The following is a 24,779-nucleotide window of genomic DNA, read 5'->3' on the forward strand; positions in this document are numbered from 1 at the left end:
GTGCATTCACATTTGACATACATTGGCCAAATCAGTTTTATGTATTATTATTATTTATACGATTAAATTCGTATTTTGATATTTTATGATATGATTATGTTTCGATTACATGTCTTTATATTATTATGTCTCACTAAGTGAATATTTATCGTCTAATGGTTTCACGCGTAGGTAATAGCGTATGAGCGGAGTAAGGAGTGCAACTGACATTATGAATCAAAGGTTGCCTCATTAGTAACTGTATGACAATTATGTCTACTTTTGATATTACTAGTTGGCATGCAATAGATTTATGATGATGTTCTGGAACATATGGGACATATGACATTGTAGTATTTAATATGTTAAAACTTCAAGATTTCTTTACATACTAAAAGTTAAAGAATGTTTTGATTATTACATTAAAATGTTTTAATTATAGAAACAAAAATTTTACTGATTTTCAAATACGAAAATGTTTTAAAAGTCATGTGATATATGTGATTTGTGTACGGAAACAAATACGGAAAATGGGTGTTACAAAGATTGCCCGAAGGTACCCTTTTTCTTTGGATTTGGGTTCAGGAGTTGTTTTAGAGGTAGAAAGGTTTGATTTTTCATTTTGGGTTTAATAAAATATCTTCATATTTTTTATTTTTTATGTTCTTTTATTCGCATATTTTCAATGATATTTATCATAAAACGATTATGAAAAATATTCTTAATAGTTGTAGTGCGATTTAATACGATATTCTAACAAAAAGTGAACTTGAAATAGATCGAATCTATTTTGAGTAAAAATGAAGTATTCATATATTCTTTTGATGATTGATTAAGAAATGAAAGAATTTTCAAATTTCCTTTAAGTAAATGAAAACTCTTTATCTTTTTTTTATAATAAATTGAATAGTTGATTAATCCTTAACTTTTTTATTAGGGTTTAATATTTGTTTTAATTTTTCTAAATTGTTAGGGAATGACAATATTTCATTATTTTAATTAAAAATAAGAAATAATTGTCTTAATATAAATTAAGGAGTTAGTTTATTCTTTAATTGGAAATAAACAATAATGTGCATTTCTCCTAAAAATCTTTTAATTAGTTTAAATATATTGGGGAATAAAAGAATCATTAATTAAATTTATATCTAAATTCTTAGATTTTTAATATTGGGGACAATTTGTAATTGAAGGTATTGATTTTGGGAGTTATGGGGTGTTAATCATTTCCCAAGCGAAATCGAATATCAGACCCAGTATTTCTAAACTTGAAGACCAAAATTTGTCTTTTTAAATTTTTTATTAAAATTCTTTAAAAAAATACATTTTCTATGTTTTCGACCTACCTAACTCCAAAGGTCGATGGCGAATCCAAGTATTTCCAAATCTTTTTAAACAATTTGAAATTCCTTAATTCCGAGTTCTAAAATCACCATAACAGTCTTAAGCTTTTTTGTAAGGGGGATGCGATCCAACTTAATTTTTAAAAAATAAGGTTTGGAAAACACATTGGTTTGGAGTCACTATCAACCTTTGGGTTAGGTAGGTCAAATACTTAAAAATATTTTTTAAAAGAATTTTAAGAAAAAATATTTTAGCAGATAAAAATAACCAGCGTTTAACCATAAACTCATTTTGAAAATGGGTTTGAGAGTCAATTACGTGTGGAGAATGACGAGTATCCTCACAACGCCCAAAATTGATACCTTTACGATTATATATATCTGAACAATAAAAGTTTCAAACTCCAATATGCACTTAAATTATGAGTTTTCTTAGAAAAATTAAAAGAAGTATTATTTTTGTACGAACAGTCCTAAAAAATATATTCCTTTTCAGTCAAGGCGTATTTTCATAGATTTCGCACACAAAATAATATTATCCTGATTTTGGCAAATTATATATATTTAATACATTAAAAAAAACTCATTCAAGTATCAAAAGTACTATTTTTGTACGAACAATTCTTGGGAACACACTCCTTATCAGTAAATGTGTTTCTATGGATTTTTCTCACAAAATAATATAGTTTTAATGAATACTGTACAAGTATAAAAAAAATTTAACATTTAATATAATAAACATAGGTTATGGATTATATAAAAAAAAACATGTACTGTAATATATATTGAAGTACGAAAAAAAATGTTATGCATACATATTAAGAATCGTGGACAAAATAATCATACTATGCATACACTCAAAGATTAGTATTTGATATATATAGAAAAATAGTGTAGACATCCGGTTTTGACCGGACTTTTAAAAATTATTATATTTTTATTCTTATTATATTATATTATTATTCTTATTATATTATTATTATTTATTATTATTTATTTTTGACAACTTTTGCAGGTCCAACATTCAGACCCCAACAGTACAAAGCTCGAGTCAATTACAACTCAACAGCAAGAACCAAAAACCCGCGAAGCGGTCTAGACCCGACCGGCCCCAAGGCTTAACCCGAAGCATTTAGGGTTTTTAAACCCTATCCAGCGCCGCATCCTCCTTCGAAGGTTCCTCGCGCCGCACACACCAACTGGCCGATTTCCACGATCAACCATCCCCAAATTTTTCGACCGCGTGATTTCATGGAACAAGAGCAACCAAACAACAGTTTTAGTCCAAGAAAAACTCTAGAAACCAAACCTAAAAATAGGTTTTTGGAGCACTGTAAATACATATCCAATAGCATCAAGCAAGGGACGAGAAAAATACACGAATAATCAAAGAAAATTGGGGGGAACCAATTTGAAAAAAAAGTCGAAGCCACAATAAAAAAATAAGAGAAAATAAGAGAGAAAACAAAGAGAAAGATGTTACCTTTGAGTGATTCCCCTTCGAACGATCGTCGGAGTCGAAGAGACGAAAGGTTTCTTCTCAGATCTAAGACGTTGGAGCGATTTTTAGGCTAATCGAGGTCCAAATCTTTACTCAAGGTTTAAAAAGGATTCGAATGGTGTCTTTAGCTTTCTTCACCGATGCTGGCGTACGGCGATGGCCGGCACGGCGGAAGTTCGACGGCTCCAGAGAGTTCTTTTGAACTCTCTCTCCCTTCTCTCTCTTTCTCTCTCTTTCTCTCTCTCATGCAAATGAAGAAATGAGAAAATGGAGAAATAAGCTCACTTTGGGCTTATATACATTAATCAAAACGACATAGTTTTAGTGGGGGTCTTCTGCGTAATTTTGTGCATGGGGTAATACCAATCATAGTCCTTTTGTTTTTGTAATACGTCATTTTAGCCATTAATATAAGTTTTATATTATTTTGTTTTGGGTTCTTAATTTTCAACGTTTATGTTTCAATCATTATTTAGTATGTTATTTTATTTTGGTTGATTTTTAATTCAGGTTGCAATTAATTTCTTTTTTTCCTTTATTTATTTTATTTAATCTAATATACTTTATATATATACTTTATTTTTTTTCTATTTTTATTATATATATATATGTGTATTTATTTATTTATTCAATTTAATATTAATATTTATTTATATATGTTTTTATGTTTTTTGGTTTATTTCTTTTGATTTTTATCTTTTAAACATTTTTTATATATATATATATATATATATATATATATATATATATATAGTATTAAATATATTTTTGTGGGCTATGTGCTAGCTTTTGCCATTACTACATGGCCATGGCTCAACTTTTTCTTTTTCAACTTTTCATTTTTCAATTTTTTTGACTTTTTTTTCTTTTGAAATAAAAAATTATTATTATTTTTTTCTAAACGTTTTTCTTTCCTTTTCCCCCTTTTTTTCCTTTGAAATTTAATATTTTTTACTCTTTTTATTATTTTTTATTTGATTTATTTCTTTAAAATTTTATTTTCTTCATTGTTTCTTTATTATTTTTTCTCTTTAAACTTGATTTTATATTTAATTAAAAAAACCTTTTTTTCATATTTATTTATTTATTTTTATTTTTGCAATCTAACATTCTTTTTTATCCTTTTTAGAGAAATTCCAACCAATCAAATATAAGTAATTTGAATAGAGGTTTTTTTTTTAAATTTTAATTTCAATTTTATTTTTTCGTAATTAAGACAACCAACAAATTAATTGTTACCGAAAGGGCAGTATAAGGGTGATAATCCTTCCTTGACTGTAACAGACTCTCGAACCCGACACATTTCTGGTAAAACGCAGATCAAGTAAGATGGTGTCCGATCAGCCTAAATATTTTTTAAAATGATCGGTAGTGACTCTAATATGTTCTATTTAAGTCAAAGCCCAATTCCGAGCCCACCTGAAAGACGATTGCGATAGTTTGGCGACTCCGCTGGGGACAGGTAAGTGAGTCATGCCAGAATTAATTTTCGGTTGTCTTTTTTAGCAAAAATTATAAGTTTCAATTCTAATTTATTTATTCGATTCTAATTATTTATCTTTGATTATTTTTCAAATAAATAGTTGTACTGATGTTTGCTTTCAATGATGACTGATTTTTGAAAAAATTTCTCTGGCTCTATACCCGAGCTCCAAACCCTTTTAAGTGGGGGTGAAAGCGACGTCTTCGTGGGAATTTATTCTCTGTATGAGCCTAGCAAGTAACCTTCGGGATTCATATACCTTATGTCTTCATGTGAATTTATTCTCCGTATAGGCATAAGAGAATGTATCCTCTCGAGTTTAACTTAGTCCACATAAGCTTGTAATGGGCTTAAGACTAAGGGTCTGGCAAGCCCAATGGGGCACCAACAAGGAGAACTCGAGTACCTTCTTTAGAACCTAAACCGGGAGACTACAGGGAATTAGAATCCACCCCAAAACCTCATTTCAAACCCTAGGCTATTTTGAGATTATTACATGCTTTATTGTCTGTTCAAAGCATGTGAACTAGAAAAATATGCGGTTAATACTTGTTCAAAATCAACTTGCGGGATAAAGATCATGTTCGGGTAGGAATAATAAGCATGTGGGGTAGATGTCATGTGGGGTAGGACTTTTATTTTCATTATTGTTTTGATTATTACTTCACTAACTCTTTTCATTTTTGTTCTCTTTCATTTTATTTTCATCATTTGCATTATTCAAAAGAGGTGTTAATCCACCAAAAATGTGTTCGTTAAACATAAATAATTTGCATTAATGGACAAAGGGATTATAATACAAGAGATGAAAAGCTCAGAAGTCCGACTATGGTCAGAAAGGACTCAGAATGGACCAGATTTACACCAAGCACATCAAAAGTCAACTTTTTCAGAACAGTTGCAGGGGAAATACGAGAAAAAGGTTACTGACCTGTGGAGTCCCTTCAAAGGCAACAAGAACAAGATGGCAAAGCGATAGCTGAAATTGGAGGCCATTGTGGACGAATTCAAGAAACATGCCAATGTTCGATAGAGGGCTCCAATGGCATTTTCGTTAGGGAACATGTTCAGTAAAGGATGAAAGCCAGGGATGCAATCATTCGAGACTTCTTGGAGAAAATACAAAAAACAGCTTATCACTTGCACGGTTTACCCAAAGAAGCCGAAGCAGTTCAACAGGGTATTCAACCGGTGACAGACGAAGGTAGAAGACGAATCAACCTGTCAGAAGCTATCCGGAGTCTAGAAGAATATACCTTTAAAATGTTTTTGTCTCTTAAGAAATAACATTTTTGCCCCCAATAAGGATTATTTATGATAACAGACACATTTTTGGATCAATGCCCCTAAATTTCATGCATCATACATTCCTATATATTTCGCATTATTTTTTCTCTTTTTCATTACCTTCACATGTCTCATAAAAAATGGGAACATTTTGATCCTATTCCCATGACTTACAAGGAACTTTACCAACAACTTTTGACACTCACGAAGTGTCACCATACCCGGTGAACCCTATGAAGCCCCATACTCCATGTGGTATGATGAGAACGTTCATTGTGAATATCATAACGGTGTCCTAGGGCACACTATCGAGAACTACTATGCATTCAAGAGAATCGTGTAGAAAATGCGTAACAAGAATTGGATCGACTTCAGCAACTCGGGGGCATCCAAATAAGGAAGAAGATCGTTTCATCATTTGCAGTATTTTGTTTGAATTTGTTTTTATTCTTTTCTCAGTTCTTTTTTAAGGAGATTTAAATGAATTTATGCTACTTTAAAGATGGTGAGCAATGAATCAAATTTGCAGACTTGAAATTCGTTGAATATCAAATGAATTAAAAAACTCTGTAAATGATTGGAGTTATAAATCTTTGACAAAGTAACATGACCCTTGATTTTACCCCAGAAGATACACTCGAACGCCATATCCTTCTTTTACAAGAATCGACATAGCCTTTTCCTTTCATAAGGGAATGAACAAGAGGCTTGGTATTCATGTAAGTATAGGAGCGGACAACATGGGGCATCTTTTGCATATGACATTACTATACTTTTTTTAGGACGTTCAATGATGATAATGATCTTTACAGATGGAATAGTCAAGTAGCTTAATCTAGTTTAAGTCAGTTTCTTGGAAATTGAACTCTAAGGATGAAATTTCTTGACTTTAAAAAACACCTAGATTATAACTTGTTCTTCATGACAAACTTAACAAATAACCCGCGAACCGGTCCAGACCCGACTGACCCGAAGGCTTAACTCGAAGCATCTAGGGTTTTCAAACCCTAGCAAGCACCGCATCCTCCTTCGAAGGTTCCTCGCACCGCACATGCCAACCAGCCGATTTTCACGGTCAACCATCCCCGATTTTTCCGGTCGCGTGATTTCATAGAACAAGAGCAACCAAACAAGAGTTTTAGTTTAAGAAAAACTCTAGAAACCGAACCTAAAAATAGGTTTTTGGAGCACTATAAATACATACCCAACGGTAGTAAGCAAGGGAGGAGAAAAATATATGAATAATCGAGGAAAATCGGGGGGAACCAATTCGAAAAAACAATCGAAGCCACAATAAAAAAAATAAGAGAAAATAAAAGAGAAAACAAAGGTAAAGAGGTTACCTTTGAGTGATTCCCCTTCGAACGATCGTCGGAGCCGAAGAGACCGAAAGGTTTCTTATCATATCTAAGACGTTGGAGCGATTTTCAGGCTAAACGAGGTCCAAATATTTACTCAGGGTTTAAAAAAGATTCAAATGGTATCTTTAGCTTTCTTCACCGACGTCGACATACGACGGCGGCTGCCGGGCAGCGATGGTCGGCACGACGGAAGTTCGTCGGCTCCAAAGAGTTCTCTTAAACTCTCTATCCCTTCTCTCTCTTTCCCTCTCTCTCTTTCCCTCTCTCATGCAAATGGAGAAATGAGAAAATGGAGGAGAAATAAGCTCACTTTGGGCTTGTATACATTAATCAAAACGACGTAGTTTCAGTGGGGGTCTTCTGCGTAATTTCGTACATGGGGTAATATCAATCACACTGCTTTGTTTTTGTGATATGTCATTTTAGCCACTAATATAAGTTTTATATTATTTTGTTTTGGGTTCTTAATTTTCAACGTTTATGTTTTAGTCATTATTTCGTATATTATTTTATTTTGGTTGATTTTTAATTCTGGTTGCAATTAATTTCTTTCTTTTTTATTTATTTTATTTAATCTAATATATTTATATATATTTTATTATATATATATATATATATTATTTATTTAATATTAATATTAAGATTTATTTATATATTTTTATTTTTTTTTAATTTCTTTTGATTATTATCTTTTAAACATTTTTCATTTATATATATATATATATATATATATATATATATATAGTATTAAATATATTTTCGTGGGCTATGTGCCAGCTTTTGCCATTACTACATGGTCAGGGCTCAACCTTTTCCTTTTTCAACTTTTTTCCCTTTTGGAATAAAAAATTATTATTATTTTTTTCCTAAACGTTTTTTTTTCTTTTTTTCCTTTGAAATTTAACATTTTACTCTTTTTTTTTTTATTTTATTTATTTCTTTGAAAATTTATTTTCTTCATTTTTTCTCTTTAAACTTGATTTTATATTTAATTAAATTATTTTTCATACTTATTTATTTATTTTTATTTTTTCAATCTAAATTTATTTTTGACCCTTTTTAAAGTTATTCCAACCAATTAAAGGTAAGTAATTTGAATCGAGTTTTTTTTTAAATTTTAATTTCAATTTCAATTTTTCACAATTAAGACAATCGACAAATTAATTGGTACCGAAAGGGCAGTACAAGGGTGCTAATCCTTCATTGACTGTAACCGACTCCCAAACCCGACACATTTTTGGTAAAACGCAAATCAGGTAAGATGGTGTCAGATCAGGCTAAATAATTTTTAAAATAATCGGTGGCGACTCTAATATATTCTATTTAAGTCGAAACTCAATTTCGGGCCCACCCGAAATACGGCCGCGACAAATAGATACAGTCTTCATAACATATAATATATATAAATTTAGAAAAATAATATGTGCAAGGTACGCCACATATTATACATATAATATAAACAAATATGTAATACAAAAATACTACCCAAAACACTACATGATTATAATATAAATAAATTACACTGTAACTCAAAAGACTCCCCCCACCCAAAGTATTATATATGTAATATGTTACAGATTACGAAGAAAGGAAATATGTTGCGTACGTATATACATATATCTATCTAATAAATCATGGAGGACTATAATGAAAGCATTTAAAAGTACATATTAAATGTAAAAAACTGAAAACGGAGACAAACAATAGGAAGGTCAAAAGTGTAAAGCAGGAAAATAAATGGGCAATTTTCAGAACCTTAAAAAGCCTCTAAATGAGGATTAAATTACATTATTTTAAAGATGAAGGGAGTCAAGACATGATAAACCCATCGATGAAAATGAGGCAGCGCTAGACTCTTAAAACGACAGCATTTTGGGAGTTTTAGAGAATACTAAAGACAAAGGATCCTCTACAAACGAAACTCAAACTAGGTTATGGGGTTACCTTCAATGATATGAGTAACTGGTGACTCTGACAAGCGACGGTCATGCCTCTCCGACGAAGAAAGGTAGGAACTTTAAGATTTTTTTTCCTTGGTTCTCTGTTTTTGGGTCTTCTCCTTTTCGAAGAAAAAGACCCTCCTTTTTAATATCGTTTTCTCCCCTTTTTGTTACTCTAAAAGGCATCGTTTTAATTTCTTTTTTTTTCTATCCTTGTCTTCGCATGTGAGAGTGGGGTAAAAGGAAGGATATTTCCCATTCGATCCATCTGTGTTGAATCATCTAAGGGCTCAGTTCCCTTCCCCAACAGTTTCTAACATCTCTGCGCGGGGAGGGCATAATTTTCTGTCATTTTCTTGGCAGTGCACACGAGCCTTTTTTAGGGGGCTAGTGCTTTGTCTTCTCTTGCTGGCGTGGAGAACTTGCTGAGGTGGATGGGGCTTTTGTGATCGTCGTGGCAGCTTCGTCGAACGGTGCAGGCAGTCTCCATTGTTGGCGACAGTTCTTGGGAGAGTAAGGGTTAGGGTTAGCAAACCCTACCCTAACTATTGTGCTCCATGGGCTTTAGGGTTTGTGATGGGTTTAATCCAAATGTTGTAAATGGGTCTATTAAAAGAAAATAAAATTATATTAATATTTTTTTCGTATTTAATATATATATAATTAGTTAATTTATTTAATAAATTAGTATTTATTTATTATATATTAGTCATAACTTTAAAATTAAAAAGAAAATATTTTAAAATAAATTTAAATAAAATTTAAAGGTTTGAAATTCAGAGATGAGTGCTTGTATTAGGTTTGGACGAAAATATGTGTCTATGGGTATAGATACTGGACATTTTTGTATGAATACCAAGCTTTCGGAATGGATGTCAAGCCTCTGGTACGGAAACCAAACTTTCGATGTGGATATCAATCTTTTGATATCGATAGTAAGCATCTGGTATCAATATCAAGCCTCTAATATCGATATTGTTACCCTCACTATTTATATTACGGGATCAGTATTGATACCAGTTCATCTGGTATTAATACTGTGGCCTAGAAAATCTAGTTTTCACCTAGAATATAAACAATATCGATTTTACATAAATAATATCAATCCAAAAAACCAATAAATAGGCTTAGAATCACTCAAAAAATCTTACCAAACATCATAATTTGGTACCAAATCATGTCTTAAAGCTTAGAGAAGATACTTAGGGTCTTTTAACAGTATAAAAACACCATCTTTACACCAAAAACTCCATCTAAGCATGAATCAAGTAAAAATTCACAATATGCTTAAATACTCAACAAATCATCACATTTAAAAAAGTTCACAAAGGATTAGAAATACACTACCTTGATTTTAGAATCTCAAAATGAAGCTCTTTTATTAATTACACTAACTTCCTCATTTTCTAATTGGATTAAAAAGATTTCCACCCACTTACTCTAGCCAACAAGATAAATCATGAGTTTCTAATTGAAAATGATGTTGGAAGGCTACGGGACATATTTAAAGTCCAAAAGAAGCGCGAAGAATGTTCAAGAACTTACTTTTGAGCTATGACACTAGGGAGGTAGAATGAAGAAAAAAAATGAAGGGGAGGAAGATAAAGGAATGGAACAAAGCCTTCTTCAACTTTTTCCCCTAAAAGTCACGCCTAAACCATTTTCACCAATTGACTAATTGTACTTTTGGTCCTTCCTCATTTGCCTACTATGCAAAAATCTCATTTTTAAGGCCAATTGAGCCCAAATTACATCTAATTAAGCTTACATTTGGCCTAAAGCTTCATAATGGACTATTAGGTTCATCCAAAACCCACTCAAGTTAACCTAAAACTACTAACCCAAAATTTAGGGTGTTATATATGTGTCCACCCTGAAAAATATTTTTATATATGTCACTGATTGACTCAATGACATAATGTAAACATAGATTTGATCCATAAAATACAACTAAAATGATTATGGGATCAGATTTATCATATTCAGTCAACAAGTTAACGTTCATCTTAGACATGAGTTATTTTTTAACAATAAATGACGAGCTTGAAACATATAAATAGTTAGTGACAATTTTGTAACTTTTAATAGTCGAGTGACTTAATAAAGCAACATCCTATAGTTAAGGAATTATTTTATAACTTTTAATAATTAAATAACTCAACAAAACATCTTATAATTGAAAAACCATTTATGTATTTTACCCTTCATTTTAAATGTTAAAAAATACAAGTATTAAATGTGGAGTTTTAATGAATGGTCAACCTGTGGTTGGCTTTTGGAACAATGGTTCTACTTTGGTTGGGTAACGCCCAAATACGTATTTAATATAATAGAGTCAGTGAGTAATAAATGAAAATTGATTTCTTCTATTGGCAAATCAAAGCTGAAGCCTATTCACATTTCATTCATTTCATCAACTGTTGGTCAACAGTGAATTAAATTATCAAAGGAGATTAGTGATTGGGGCAAATTTTTAAATTTTCTATTATAATATTTTTTATATTTTTTGAAAAAAAACTAAGTGTTTAATTATTATATTTATTTAAATTATATTTAGAGTTGAATTGAACCTTCAATAGAGATAAAATTACTACCTATTACTACAACACTAATTAGATTCTAATTAACTATAAGAAAATCTAATTAAGTTCTACTACTTACAATAACTGATCATAAACGTAGTCCTACTTCGATATCATGTAGATCCAATGTCTTGAATATCACTAAAATTAAGGGCATTCCCCGTTTGGTTAGTCGAGAATTTCATTCCCGATAATATAAGATTACTAATAGTTGACTTTTTGGGGTATATTACTGGAAATGTCATTACCTCCCTTTCCTTAAGTATTGTTGGATTACCGGCGTTTTGGACTAAAACGCATTTAATTTTTTTTCAAAAATATCATTCTTTTGTCATTGAATAATAAAAATTCTACGAAGGTTAAATTAAAAATTTATCCTTAAACTATTTTAGATTTACAAAAAAATCTATAATTAAAATTTTATATGAAGTTCAAGGGTTAAAATAAAATTTGACCCTTTCATTAAACCTTTTTATATTTTTAATTTTGTAAAAAAATATATAAATTTTATGAATTTAAATTTTTTAAAGAAAATATATAAATATTTTCCAACTTGTTAAAAAAATAAATATATAATAAGGACAATTTGGTCAAATATACATTCTAATAATCTTTTATTCCTTTAACCAAATACGGTAATCTTACATTCGTGCTAAACCAACCAAACACAAAATACAACATTCTCAGTAATCCTATTCCCTGGTAATCTTACATTCCATTGGTAATATTACATTCTGTGAACCAAACGCTAATAGTTAATAGGAAGGAACATGGTAGTATTTGCCTTTACACATGCACCTATACACAATGGAGCAAGACTCGGCCATTGAGCACTTGAAGCTCACCATCACCCTCTTGCACGGAAAGCACGCCTCGCATGCGTGTGAACAGTCCGGAAAGTTCGACCCCGCCAGGTATAACTCCATCCCCACCACCTCTTCCTGCAAAAAAACATCGTTAATCAATTCATCTATTCCGAATAAGGGATTTAAAAGTACTAAGACCGCAACGACGGGAGATGAGGCCAAGTTGATGAAAAGCTAACCTCAGGCTGCACTTGTCCTTCATTGGTGTCGACTACTTTTCCACGGCTGCTCGCTGCATACATACATGTAGAACGTACTCAAACTCGGTAATACGAATTACTAAACTAGAGAAAAATGACAGTAACTTCTGCAATGTGCTATTTACCATGGTGATGATGATGGGGAGCACAAAGGCTTTCAGTGAATGAACAAACCAGCAAGAAAATTACAACTACTCTGAAAGATAAGTTGTTCATGATGATGGGGAGCGCAAAGTTTTGCGAGAGATTTGATGGCAGGCAAGGGTGTGTATATATAGTGAAAGAGTGAGGCCTTAAATGTAGGGCGTTCATAATTCGGTTAAATTTAAATTATCCGACTCAATCAAATTTTTTTTTTGGTTAATCGGTTGGTTAATTTTTAGTTCGGTTGGTTAACTGTTAATGATTTTTCCAAACTTTGGTTATCGATTAATCCGGTTTGAAATCGGTTAATTATTTGAATTAATCGAAACTATTAAATATTTAATATATTATATATATATTATTTAGCTTTAGGGGTGTTTAAACTTCGGTTGTAACAAAATTAACCAAAAATATTAAATATATAAAATATAAAATATTCAATAATTTTAGTTAATTAGGTTAATCGACGAAATTAACCAAAATTAGTTTGGTTCTATTAAAATATTTAAAAAAATTGTTTCAATTAAAGGTTAAAAGAAAATTCGATTAATGATTATTCAATTTGATCGGTTACCGAATTAATCGAATAAACACCCATACTTAAACGTGGAAAGAAAGTACAACTTATTCATTTCACATGATCCACGGCTATCTTCTCAAAAGGTTTCATATTAAATTTGATAATTGAAAAAATTGTCGAATTAAATAAAACTAGGGTAAAGTATACAAATGATCTATCGATTATAAGATAGTGTTTTGTTAAATCCCTTAATTATTAAAAATTATAAAATAGTTCTCCGATTATATTGAGTTACTTTGTTGAGTTCCTCGATTATTAAAAGTTACAAAATGATAACTCAATTATTCATTATGTTCCAAACTCGTCTTTTTCATTTAAAAAATTAACGGTCGTTTGAAGTAGACGTTAACATGCTGACTAAGATATGATAACCATTTGAAATTATGAGATCAAATTTTATCATATCTTATTCAACAAGCTAATGTCCAACTTAAACTATCACTAAATTTTTAACAAAAATGACGAATTTAGAACATAATAAATAGTTAAAGTGACTATTTTATAACTTTTAGTAGTCAATAAACTTAATAAAGTAACTCTCTGTAATTCAATAGACCATTCTGTAACTTTTAATAATTAGAAGACTCTATGAACAATATCCTATAATTAAGAGATCATTTGTGTACTTTATACATATTACTATTAGACTTTGTCATTAAATCTACTTTGAAAATCAACACTTTAATAATTTACATGTAACAAATTAATAAAAGTATATGAACGATTAATACATATTGAATATTATCACCATCGATAACTATATCAAAGTTGCAAAATATGCGACAAAAAAAAAAATAGAGTAAACTATGCATTTAGTACCTAAACTAGATCTGTTTTAGTACCTAAATTTTTAATTTTTTCAAAATCATACCTAAAATTTAGTTTTTATTTTAATACCAAAACTTAAGTATTGAAAAAATTGAAAGTTTAGGTACTAAAACATACCAAAATTAACAGTTTAGGTACTAAACACGTAATTTATCCAAAAATGTAAAATAGACACCTATTACTTCAGCTAACACTTCCTTTACATTCAAAATCAAATGTTAGATATTAAACAATTCCAACTTATTTAGGAGGAGATAGATTTCCCTACGACCCTAACTGTTCCTATTAGCAACCATAAAACAGCACACAGTGCACCTAGAACAGAAATGATAAAAAAACCCTTGTTCCTGCATTTCCTCCTAGCAGTTGCAGAACCACTCATTGCTGATACATTAGCATTTAATTTCAACCTACCAAAGCTTGACATTCGCTCGAAAGCACGATTTACCAAAGGACGCTCAGAAGCAGATGCAGGAGTCGTAGGTATTGACTCCACGAATGACCACAATGAAGACGAAAACCGGCTTCCACCTCCATTTTTGTCACCTTGGTCTTGCTTAGTACTGTTGTACAGGAAACCTAAAAAAAACATTTATAAGCATATAAGCTCAAATTCCACTTTCTTTTTTTTATCTACCCAACTATTAGTCATTAGCTCTAAAGAAAATGAGCTAAGGCAATACTTGGTCGAAAACAAAAGCATAGCTCAGTGAAAGTTATGTAAGTTCACAAATAAATCCATTTTGATTTCCAAATTTGTTCTACCTGAACTTGCAGGAGCATTCCCGAGATTTGATCCTGATGGAATAAAGACATCGCTGCTTTGATCATGTGTCCAAAGTGAGCCATTAATCTGATCTGGTTGCAGATGATGATTTTGATCATGGTAATCCACCTGCTCCATAGTTGAATGAAACACCAATTGCTGATCCATCATGTTCGCAGTTGGACTGGAATGAGACTGAGAACACTCTGTGTTCAACATATTATCTACCGAGCCATTCAGTTGAGGCTGCAACTGCTGATCCACCAGGCTTATATTAGATTGGGATTCAAACTGGTAACTAGCCTGATGGATCCTAGTATCATACGAGAGTGGAACTGTTTCTTGATCAATATGCCCAATGTCCTGCAGAAACATGACAGCATCATGGTACAAGTCAAATTCACTTGGTCCGTCCAGCTCATTGAACTGGACATTCTCCACAGGTTTCTCTGTACCGGAGATCAAAGGTTCAGGACCAAGGAGATCATCCATTTCCAAGAAATCTGCCTCGGATAATTGGGGGAACTGTTCAAAGTGATCAGCAACGGATGTGACCTCAGGTGTCTCCTGCAACTGCAATTGAGAAGTGGGCGACTGAGGGAAATCAAAGCTTGCTTGACCATAGGCACGTGCTAGTGGCTCGGGAAAGAGAATATCTATTGGAGATGAATCCAGCAAGGTACTTTGCGTCTCGTCCACACTGACAATCTGAGGCAATACACGGCTAAGATGAGCTTGTGGCTGGGGAAGTGCAGGCTCATCAGCTAATTGTCTCATAGACTCCTCGATATCACTCAATGGAGACAGATGTTGAGCATCAGCTTTTACATTATCAACAGGAATAGCCTCATCAGCTGGCTTTACGGGAGTGACTACCGGATTGCTTTCATAATCCTCATCAGCCCATGCTTCTTCTTTAAATGGTGCCCCGTACTGCTCACCATTTTAGGACCAGGTCCGCTTTTTTTATACAATTTATACAGGGCATAATAATCCTGATATGCAAAAGTGAAACACATCATCAAGAAGCAGGTCGTATACAGCACGAAAACTGGAAAAGTTCCATAGAAAACTTAATTCATCTACATACCTTTACATTCTGGCACCTCTTAAGCTCCTCTTCGTCAAGAGTATATTCACGCATTACCCAGTCGGTCCGCTTGCCACTAGGTGCACGCCCTCTGTAGAAAACTAAAGTTTTCTTGATTCCAACTGTTCGAGAATTGCACGAAATAGTTCGATCCTTTCCTATTGCCTTCCAATACCCATGTATGGTTGCCCTATTTGACCTTGCTCCATTAGGGTACTTCCTGTCCCTTGGACAGAAAAAGAACCACTGTCTATCCCCATTCTTCAGTATGGATTGCCCTGAATAGCATTTTTTATTTATTAGAAAACTGATCATACTAGAAACATTATCTACTGATAGCAGCAAGAGCTTCAAATGGGAACAAAGAGCTTAAAATTTGATTTTATGAATCTATCATCGTGTATGATATATATGTGTGTGTGTGTACGATAATGGATTCATAAAATCAAATTTTATGATTCAAATTTCCATCAAATTCTATTAATAGGCAACAAAAAGATAAACCACAGAAACAGTCCAATTAGTATGCAAAGCAAAGCAAACCTAAGTCAACGCAACCCAAAAAGAAAGAAAACAAATCAATTACAGATAAAATCAAAACGATGTCAAAGCACCCAAACCCTAAATCCATATCAAAAATCAATAAAAAAACCCTAAATCTTAGGGTTTATAAAGGAAAAGAAAAAAAATACCAGGTAATTCGTCAGGATCCCACTTGTAAACATCGGTTTCCCTTATGATATCAAGCTTAAGACTTTTTCTACAGATCTTCCTCTTTAAGTAATAAAGAACAAGCTCTTCGTCAGTTGGGTGAAAACGAAACCCCGGCGGCCACAATTGATCGTCCCCAAAACACGAATCCGCCGTCGCCTTCATCTTTCTTGATATTAATGAAAAAGAGCTCCCTTTTCTCAAAATGGACAAAAAATGAGAAAAAATTATTCCGAATCAAGAGAGCTAAATGCCGAATCAAAAAACCCCAAAATATGATTTCTTAAGTTATACGAATTTTCTTTTCCTTTATTTTTCTGAGAAAAAGAGAATGCTAAGCAGTAAAAAAGAAAAGCGTAAACTACATAAATAGTCACTAATATTTGAATAAGTTTTCCTTTTCTCATTATTGTTTAAAAAGTAATAATTTAATCAATGAAGTTTTCGATGTGTAACAAATCGGTCACTTACTATTAAAAGTCATTATAGAAGATAAAGAAATATTGGTGTGACATGTTAAACCGACTGACTTGACATTATTTGATCACATAGAAAAACATCTTAACAGGTCGTTTGACTCTTATCTATTTTAAACCCATCTCTAAGAAACTCTAATTTCTCAGAGCTCTTGTTATTTCTGTTTATGTCGAACCACCTCTTAATACAATCAGCAAAAAATATCAAAACGAAGAAAAAATTACCACTTGATATGTCAAGAGTGAAATTACCACTGCAGTAGAGAATACCTACATAAGATCAATAAATTCAAGAAAAAAATACATAAAAACATAAATCATGATGATTAGAATATATTCTCTTTCTAAAAATATTGTTAAATCTCTAAAAAAGTATAAACTTTTTTTCAAATTATTTTATCAAATTGTGTTATATTTTTTATTATATGAAATAGTCAAATTGGAAAAAGTTAAAGGACTCAAAATAACTAAATTATAATCTACACATTTGATCTCCCTAAAATGTGATTCAAAATTCACATTGCGTTCTAGAGATCTCTAAAAAAATTTGGAGTTAGCAATTACTAGATTATTATTACTCATCTCTAGTATGATTAGAATAGGTTATCTTGTTACTCATCTCTAGTATGATTAGAAATCTCTCTAAAATAGTTGGAGTTAGATTATTACTATATTACAATTGAATGTGGTGTTAATTGGCCTCAAGGGAGATGATGGTTATCAATATATAGTCGATGCACCTAAATTAGAGAAGTTCTTGTGTGTCAACTTTTCCTTCTATAGGCCTTCATGTCTTGAGTGTAATACTCCAAATATCGGGTCAGTGACTAAAGTGTAAGAATTCAAAATTTAGCGATTTGATTTTGATAAATTGAAATGTTCAAGGATTGATTTGGGAATTTTTGTTTAGGATATAATATCAAAGATTGAAGGATAGAAGGTCAAAATGGTATTTTGGCATGAAATGAATTTAAAATTCATTTTAATGGTATTTAAACATGTGAGGAAAAGGAAAAAAAAGGAAAAGAAAAGCCTAGAAGCTTTCTTCCTCTTCTCTTCTTCATTTTCTATCGTGAGCTCATTACTAAGGTGAGTATTATTAAAGTTGATTGTTTCTTGCATTTTTGAATTGGTTTTGAGTCTTTGGGTGTATAAAAACTTAAGAAAGATTAAATATGATCAGAAGCTATGAGATTGATAAGTTAATGGTGATTTGGTAAAATGGGCTTTTAAGGAAGTTGATGAAAATTGATTAGTATTTGGATTTTAAAGATATATTTGACTTGTCATAGGTCTAAATAAGGTGTTTGAGGTATTAGAAAGGATTGGGAATATGTTTAAAGAATGGGTCTAATTTTTACTTTTAAGTGTTCTAGTGAAAATTTTGGATGTTAAAGGGGATTTAATTGATATAAGTTAGTTATGACCAATGTTATTGAGTTAAAGGACTTGAATGGAGTTAGAAGTATGAGATTTAGGTGAGTTTTGGGTGATATTCGAAATGAAATAAGTGAATTTTGGGCAAGGGTATCGGTACTGGAAGAACAATATCGATATTGTATGAATCGGGTGAACAAAATTGATACTGAAGGGGTAGTATCGATACTGGGGGTATCGATACCAATAGCAAGGTACCGATATTGTAATTGAAGAGGAAATTCCAAAATGCTAATAGGGTATCGATACTGAGGTAGGTATCGGTACCATAGAAGGGAAGTATTGGTATTGGGTGTAGAGTACCAATACTGTTCAGCTTGAAATTTTGAAATAGGTTTTTTATTTAGTTGATGTAAATGCTGATTAGTTAACAATTAATTTAGGTTCGGTATTCATTTTGGTTATGTTAATGTGTAGATTTAAATCGAAAGCAAGTACGGAATGAATCGATGTAATAAAGAGATTGAGCTAAGGTGAAAAAGGTTTTGCTTAGGGCTTAAGTGAGGCAAAGATGAGTGCAACTTAATCATTTTATATTTTATATTTTATATGAGGTTGGCTTGAGATGAGCCAACCTCGAATATTTGATTGAAAATAAATTGAATTATTTTATGAAATATCTTTATAATGTTTTGCTTAAATTGTATTTCAAAAAAATTGTTTTGATTTCGTTATTATGAGTATATGTTTTATGTGAATAAATGATGACTTGAACAATGCTATGTGAAATATTTATATGGTGAAAGCACAAAGTATCTGTTATGAAAATTAGAGGTATAATTGGCATGCCAAGAGACGACGGTTCTACACGGTCCTTCGAGATAATTCCATGTAGTCCTTCGGGACAATTCTACACGGTCATTTGGGACAAATCTATGTGGCACTTCGGTGCATATTCTATATGGAACTTTGGTACAAATTCTACGCGACAGTTTCGACTACAATTACATTGCACAACCTCAAATTACTCACATACCTTAAGTTCTCAGTGACATACTTTGGGCTATTCAAACAAGATAATAGGAATTGAACAGTGCATAACAATATATGATAATTATATGAAATATATCTTGTTTTTCGTATTCAATATTTCTCCTGAAATGTTTAAGTAAATGTTTTGAATGTTTTATTTTGTTCATTTATGCCTCACTAAGTCAAAGACTTAGCGTGTGAGTGTTTTCACACGTAGGTTCAGAGAAGTCATCAGAGTAAAGCTAGTTAAGAGAACATACCTTTAAAGAAGATCATATCAGATCGATTTGCATAGTAGGTAATTTTGTTATTTTGAAATTTTGTTGGCATGTACTAAAAATGTTTAAATTGCGAATGCTCTGATATGTTTTGTAACTATATTAGTTAAGGTTTATGTAAATATATTAAATATTTGTTCTCAGTGTCTAATATTAATTTTTAATTTTAACTTGTGTTAATGAGGGCTTTGCCACTAAAATTAAAGGTAAAAAGTAAAAAAAAATTGTTAGGATTTGCAGAAGCTCGAATTGACAACCGAAAAATTTGCAAGAGGGTGAATTGACAATAATTCGATTAGGGAGTTAGTAGAGTAAAAGATAGAGAAATTTGGCGTAAGAATTTATAGTGGTTCGACTTATCAACCAAGTCTACTTCCACTACCGAAGCTCCTCACTTAGGATTTTCTAACAAATTCACTAATTTGATATTTCTTTTTCAAGGATCAAGAGATAACCTTTACACTCCCTATCTTTTCACTTGGCTAAGATAAAACCAATTACCTTTTACAAAAGGTAAAAAGAAGTAAACAATAAAACTTCTCAAAGGTAGGGTGTTTACAAATTTAGCTCACTAAAACACTAATATTTACAAGAGAGATAAAATAAGATTGGAAAACTATTCTCTTGTGTTTGAATGCTTGGATAGGTATTCTTACCCTTCTTCAAGTGTCTTGAACTTGTATTTATATGTTGGAATGAAGTTGTGGCCGTTTATATCTGTTGGAGATGATTTCTAGCCATTTGGGATGAAATCTCTGCAAAATAAAACTGCCAAGTACAGAGGGTATCAGTACTCCTAAAGGGAGTATCGGTACTACCTTTGTGATTTTTAAATCAACTAGCCATTACTAGTCATTGGGGTCTGATGGTATCGATACTGTGCCTATGGTAACAATACTACTATACAAAGTAGTATCGGTACCCTTTTGAGTATCGGTACCATTTTTACATTCTGGAATTTGAGCAAAGCTGCTAGTATCGATACTACCTAGTGAGTATCGATACTTCCATTACCTTTGGTATCAGTACCATATGAACAATATCGGTACTGTTCATGAGGTATCGATACTGTAAGAACAGATTGATACTGCTTGTCCACAAAATTATTTTGTGCTCAATTCCAAGTTAAATGAACTTTGATTTATTTTTGAAAACATTAAAAATTTTGAATAAATCCAATTAAAGTCCAAAAACGTTTTTCCTTAATAGTTATATCAAAACATAGTTCAACAATCTCCCCCTTTTTGATATAACAAAACATTTGAAAAATTATTTTTGGCAAAACTCCGCCTTAATAAAATATTTTAATGAAAAAGGATACCAAATGTTGGAAAAAATATGAAAATGTTCAGCTCCCCTTTTTCATTAAGAAATTGAATTTTTCAAACCATACTTATCCCCCTTTTTGTTATATCAAAAATAATTCAACTTTAAAGTTTTAAAATAACATTGAAGAGTAAGTGATAAGCTTGACATTAAAAACATTGGAAAAATCAAAAGCCCCCCTCAAAAAGAGCATTCCAAACAAAAATTCGACTTTAAAAGCTTGACCCTTAAACAAAATTGAATTTCAACAAAGAATAAAAAACAATAGCACATGAAATTCAATATATCCAAGTCTAAAATACTTTATGCAATACCAATTATTGAAATTAAGTGCATATGCATAAAGCTTTCCAAAAATGTTATGCATTTGAAAAATTTGATATCAATTGTTAGAGAGATATCATTTACATTTTAAATCATATGCATAAACATTTAAATTTATGTCAAAAAATAATAAAAAAATTTAAAATCAAAACATTTGAAAATTTGATATCAATTGTTAGAGAGATATCATTTGCATTTAAAACCAATTTTGACCAAAACTCATTATGATGAACTAAAAATTATGAAAAATCATTATAACATTAAAATGTTCATCATAAATCACTTTTCAACATACATGAGATTAAAAACAATGCATACTCATTTAAAATCAAAACTCATGCATGCATAAACTAAATGAGCAACCAAATAGCCAAAATAAAAGAATTAAGCTTAGAGGTTACCCATTCCTTTTTCAAAGTGTGCTAGAGCATTTGAATATCTTCACTTTCATCACCATTGCTCCCACACACCTACAAGAGACATTTATTTGGATTTTGGTATCCAAATTGCTTTCGATTCATGGGCGTTAGTTTCAATGCCCCTTGTTCCCTTGGGAACCCATACCTGTCTAATTTTAAAATGTTTTCCTTTCTTCAAAAGAAAAGTATGTTCCATATGACCATGAAAAGGGAAATGTGAGCATTTTGCCATTTTTAGACATAATGAGTTGTTTTTAGAAATTAATTATTTTTCTTTTGTTAAGTTTTCAAGCTTAACTTTCATTTTTTTTTCTTTTTCTAAATAATTGATTTTGACTTTTGAAAGCTCTAAATCATTTTTTCAAAATTTCATTTTGATTCTCAAAATCAACCTTTGCATTCAAAACCAAATCATTTTCAATTTTAAGTTTTGAAATCAATTTCTTTTATTTGGAAGTCATGGTCTCAAATTCCAAATACAACTCATTTTAAGCATCTTGTAACTCATTAAAAGAATGTGAATTTAATTCATTTGAGTTAGAAGATACAATTGAATATTCTTCGATGGCCATGAGGCATATGTTCTCTACTTCATCTTCATCATTTAAGTCATCTTCATCACTCCAAGATGCCACAAATGCCTTCTTCTTGCTTGACCATTTTTTTTAGAAGATGACATTCATACTTGACATGGCCTGTTCTTTGACAATTAAACCACACCGGGGGACTATTCTTCTTGCTCGATCCATTCTTCACTTCCTTGGAAGTCATGAATTTCTTGAACTTTTTAAAGATCTTAGCCATCTCTTCTTCATCATCATCATCTTCATCCACCTCTTTATTTGAATCTTGATAACTCTCATTGGTGGACTTGAATGCAACACCTACCTCCTTCTTTTTTTTTCTCTTCATCTTCTTCCTTGTCTTTCACCATCAACTCATGAATGAGAAGAGAACCAATCAGCTCGTCAAGAGTGAGAGACTTTAGGTTTTTAGCTTTGATAATCATCATCTTCTTCGATTGCCAAGACTTTGGAAGAGAGTAGATCATCTTCCTCGCAAGCTTCTCATTAGAGATTACTTCTCTAAATCCCTTGAGACCGTTGACAATCACGGAAAATCTATCCGTCATAGGTTTGATGTCTTCACCGGGTTTTATCTTGAAATTCTCATAGCTATAGTTGAGAAGACTTATCTTGATTTCCCTCACTTCATCGGTTCCTTCATGAGTGACTTGGAGCTTATCCCATATATCCTTGGCATTGGAACAAGATGAGATTCTTTCATATTCATCCAGGCCTAATCCATAAAAGAGGATGTGCATAACCTTAGCATTGAGCTGGATCGTCCATCTCACTGGGTGGAGTGGAGTAACCCTTCATGATTGAGTTCCAAGCTCCTAGATTGTTGGACTGAATGAAGAGCATCATCATATTCTTACAATATGCATAATTTTCTCCATTGAAGTAGGGTGGATTGTTAACCAATTAAGAATATTCCATGTAATAAGCATGTGAGGTTGAAGCAATCTCTTTGTTGGTTGTGTTGAAAATCGGTAGAGCTTCTTCGAGGATCGTCTTAAAGATGTGAAGCCTTCTAACGAGTCAAACTCTGATACAAATTGATAGGATTTTTGGAAGCTCAAATTGACAACCGTAAAATTTACAAGAGGGTGAATTGGCAATAATTCGATTAGAGAGTAAAGAGAGTAAAAGATAGAGAAATTTGACACAAGGATTTTATAAACAAAGTCTACTTCCACTATCTAAGCTCCTCACTTAGGATTTTATAACAAATTCACTAATTTGTTCTTTCTTTTTCAAGGATCAAGAGATAACCTTTACACTCTCTATCTTTTCACTTGGCTAAGATAAAACGAATTCTCTTTTACAAAAGTTAAAAACAAGTAAACAATAAAACCTCTCAAAGGTAGGGTGTTTACAAATTTAGCTCACTAAAACACTAACATTTACAAGAGAGATAAAATAAGATTGGAAAACTCTTCTCTTGTGTTTGAATGCTTGGATATGTGTTCTTACCCTTCTTCAAGTGTCTTGAACTTGTATTTATATGTTGGAATGAAGTTGCGACCGCTTATAGCTGTTAGAGATAATTTATAGTCGTTTGGGGATGAAATCTATGCAAAATAAAACTGCCCAATACAAAAGGTATCAGTACTCCTAAAGGGAGTATCAATATTACCTTTTTTATTTTAAATCAACTAGCTATTAGGGCTTGATGGTATCGATACTATGCCTATGGTATCGATACTACTATACAAAATAGTATTGGTACCCTTTTTGTATTATGCAATTTGAGCAAAGATGGTAGTATCGATACTACCTAGTGAGTATTGATACTTCCCTTACATTTGGTATTAGTACCATATGAACAATATTGGTACTGTTCATGAGGTATTGATAATGTAAAAACAATATTAGTACTACTTGTCCAAAAAATTATTTTGTGCTTAATTCCAAGTTAAATGGACTTTGAATTATTTTTGAAAACATTGAATAAATTCAATTCAAGTCAATTTTTTTTGCCTTAATTGTTCTATCAAAACATAGTTCAACAAATTTAATCGGATTTTCAAAGTGTCAAATCATTGAAAAGTAATATTACACCTCAGATTCGTATCTGGGTCGGGTATAGGTAAGGGGCGTGACATTTGTTGGTATCAGAACTAAGGTTTAACCGATTTTAGGCTCAAAAAGAAGTAATTTATGTTTTAAAAGGTGTACATTCCAACAAAATATAAAAAATCTCTGATCTGATAGTGTAATGAGTATGTTGTCTTTGCTAGTATAATTAGGTGATTATATTTTAATAGATGTCAGACTAAGAGAGCTCCAAAGTGAAGTGAGAGATGGAGTTAATGAGAGT

General features: G+C 31.7%; 1 protein-coding gene and 1 pseudogene across 1 annotated transcript; both read right to left on the reverse strand.

Moving 5' to 3' along the window:
- Window positions 1-12,231: 12,231 nt before the first annotated feature.
- Window positions 12,232-12,758, reverse strand: LOC120207509 (protein EPIDERMAL PATTERNING FACTOR 2-like). The gene is made up of 3 exons (XM_039206959.1): window positions 12,668-12,758; window positions 12,522-12,574; window positions 12,232-12,417 (listed from the first exon to the last, which is right to left on the reverse strand). Exons 1-3 carry the CDS (start codon window positions 12,756-12,758, stop codon window positions 12,232-12,234), a joined length of 330 nt encoding a protein of 109 aa, XP_039062890.1.
- A 1,514-nt stretch (window positions 12,759-14,272) lies between these two features.
- Window positions 14,273-16,841, reverse strand: LOC120206882 (annotated as a pseudogene).
- Window positions 16,842-24,779: the final 7,938 nt, after the last annotated feature.

This window comes from Hibiscus syriacus, unplaced genomic scaffold (genome assembly GCF_006381635.1).
Source record: "Hibiscus syriacus cultivar Baekdansim isolate YM2019G1 unplaced genomic scaffold, ASM638163v2 tig00000477_pilon, whole genome shotgun sequence".
In the NCBI taxonomy this organism is placed as follows: Eukaryota; Viridiplantae; Streptophyta; class Magnoliopsida; order Malvales; family Malvaceae; genus Hibiscus; species Hibiscus syriacus.

Bases quoted from the DNA above. Each gene is read 5' to 3' on its own strand.
- LOC120207509 (XM_039206959.1), bottom strand. From the start codon at position 12,758: ATGAACAACTTATCTTTCAGAGTAGTTGTAATTTTCTTGCTGGTTTGT. The intron at 12,575-12,667 runs GTAAATAGCACA...GTATGTATGCAG, and splicing joins TCCCCATCATCATCACCATG to CGAGCAGCCGTGGAAAAGTA. The intron at 12,418-12,521 runs GTTAGCTTTTCA...GTTTTTTTGCAG, and splicing joins AAGGACAAGTGCAGCCTGAG to GAAGAGGTGGTGGGGATGGA.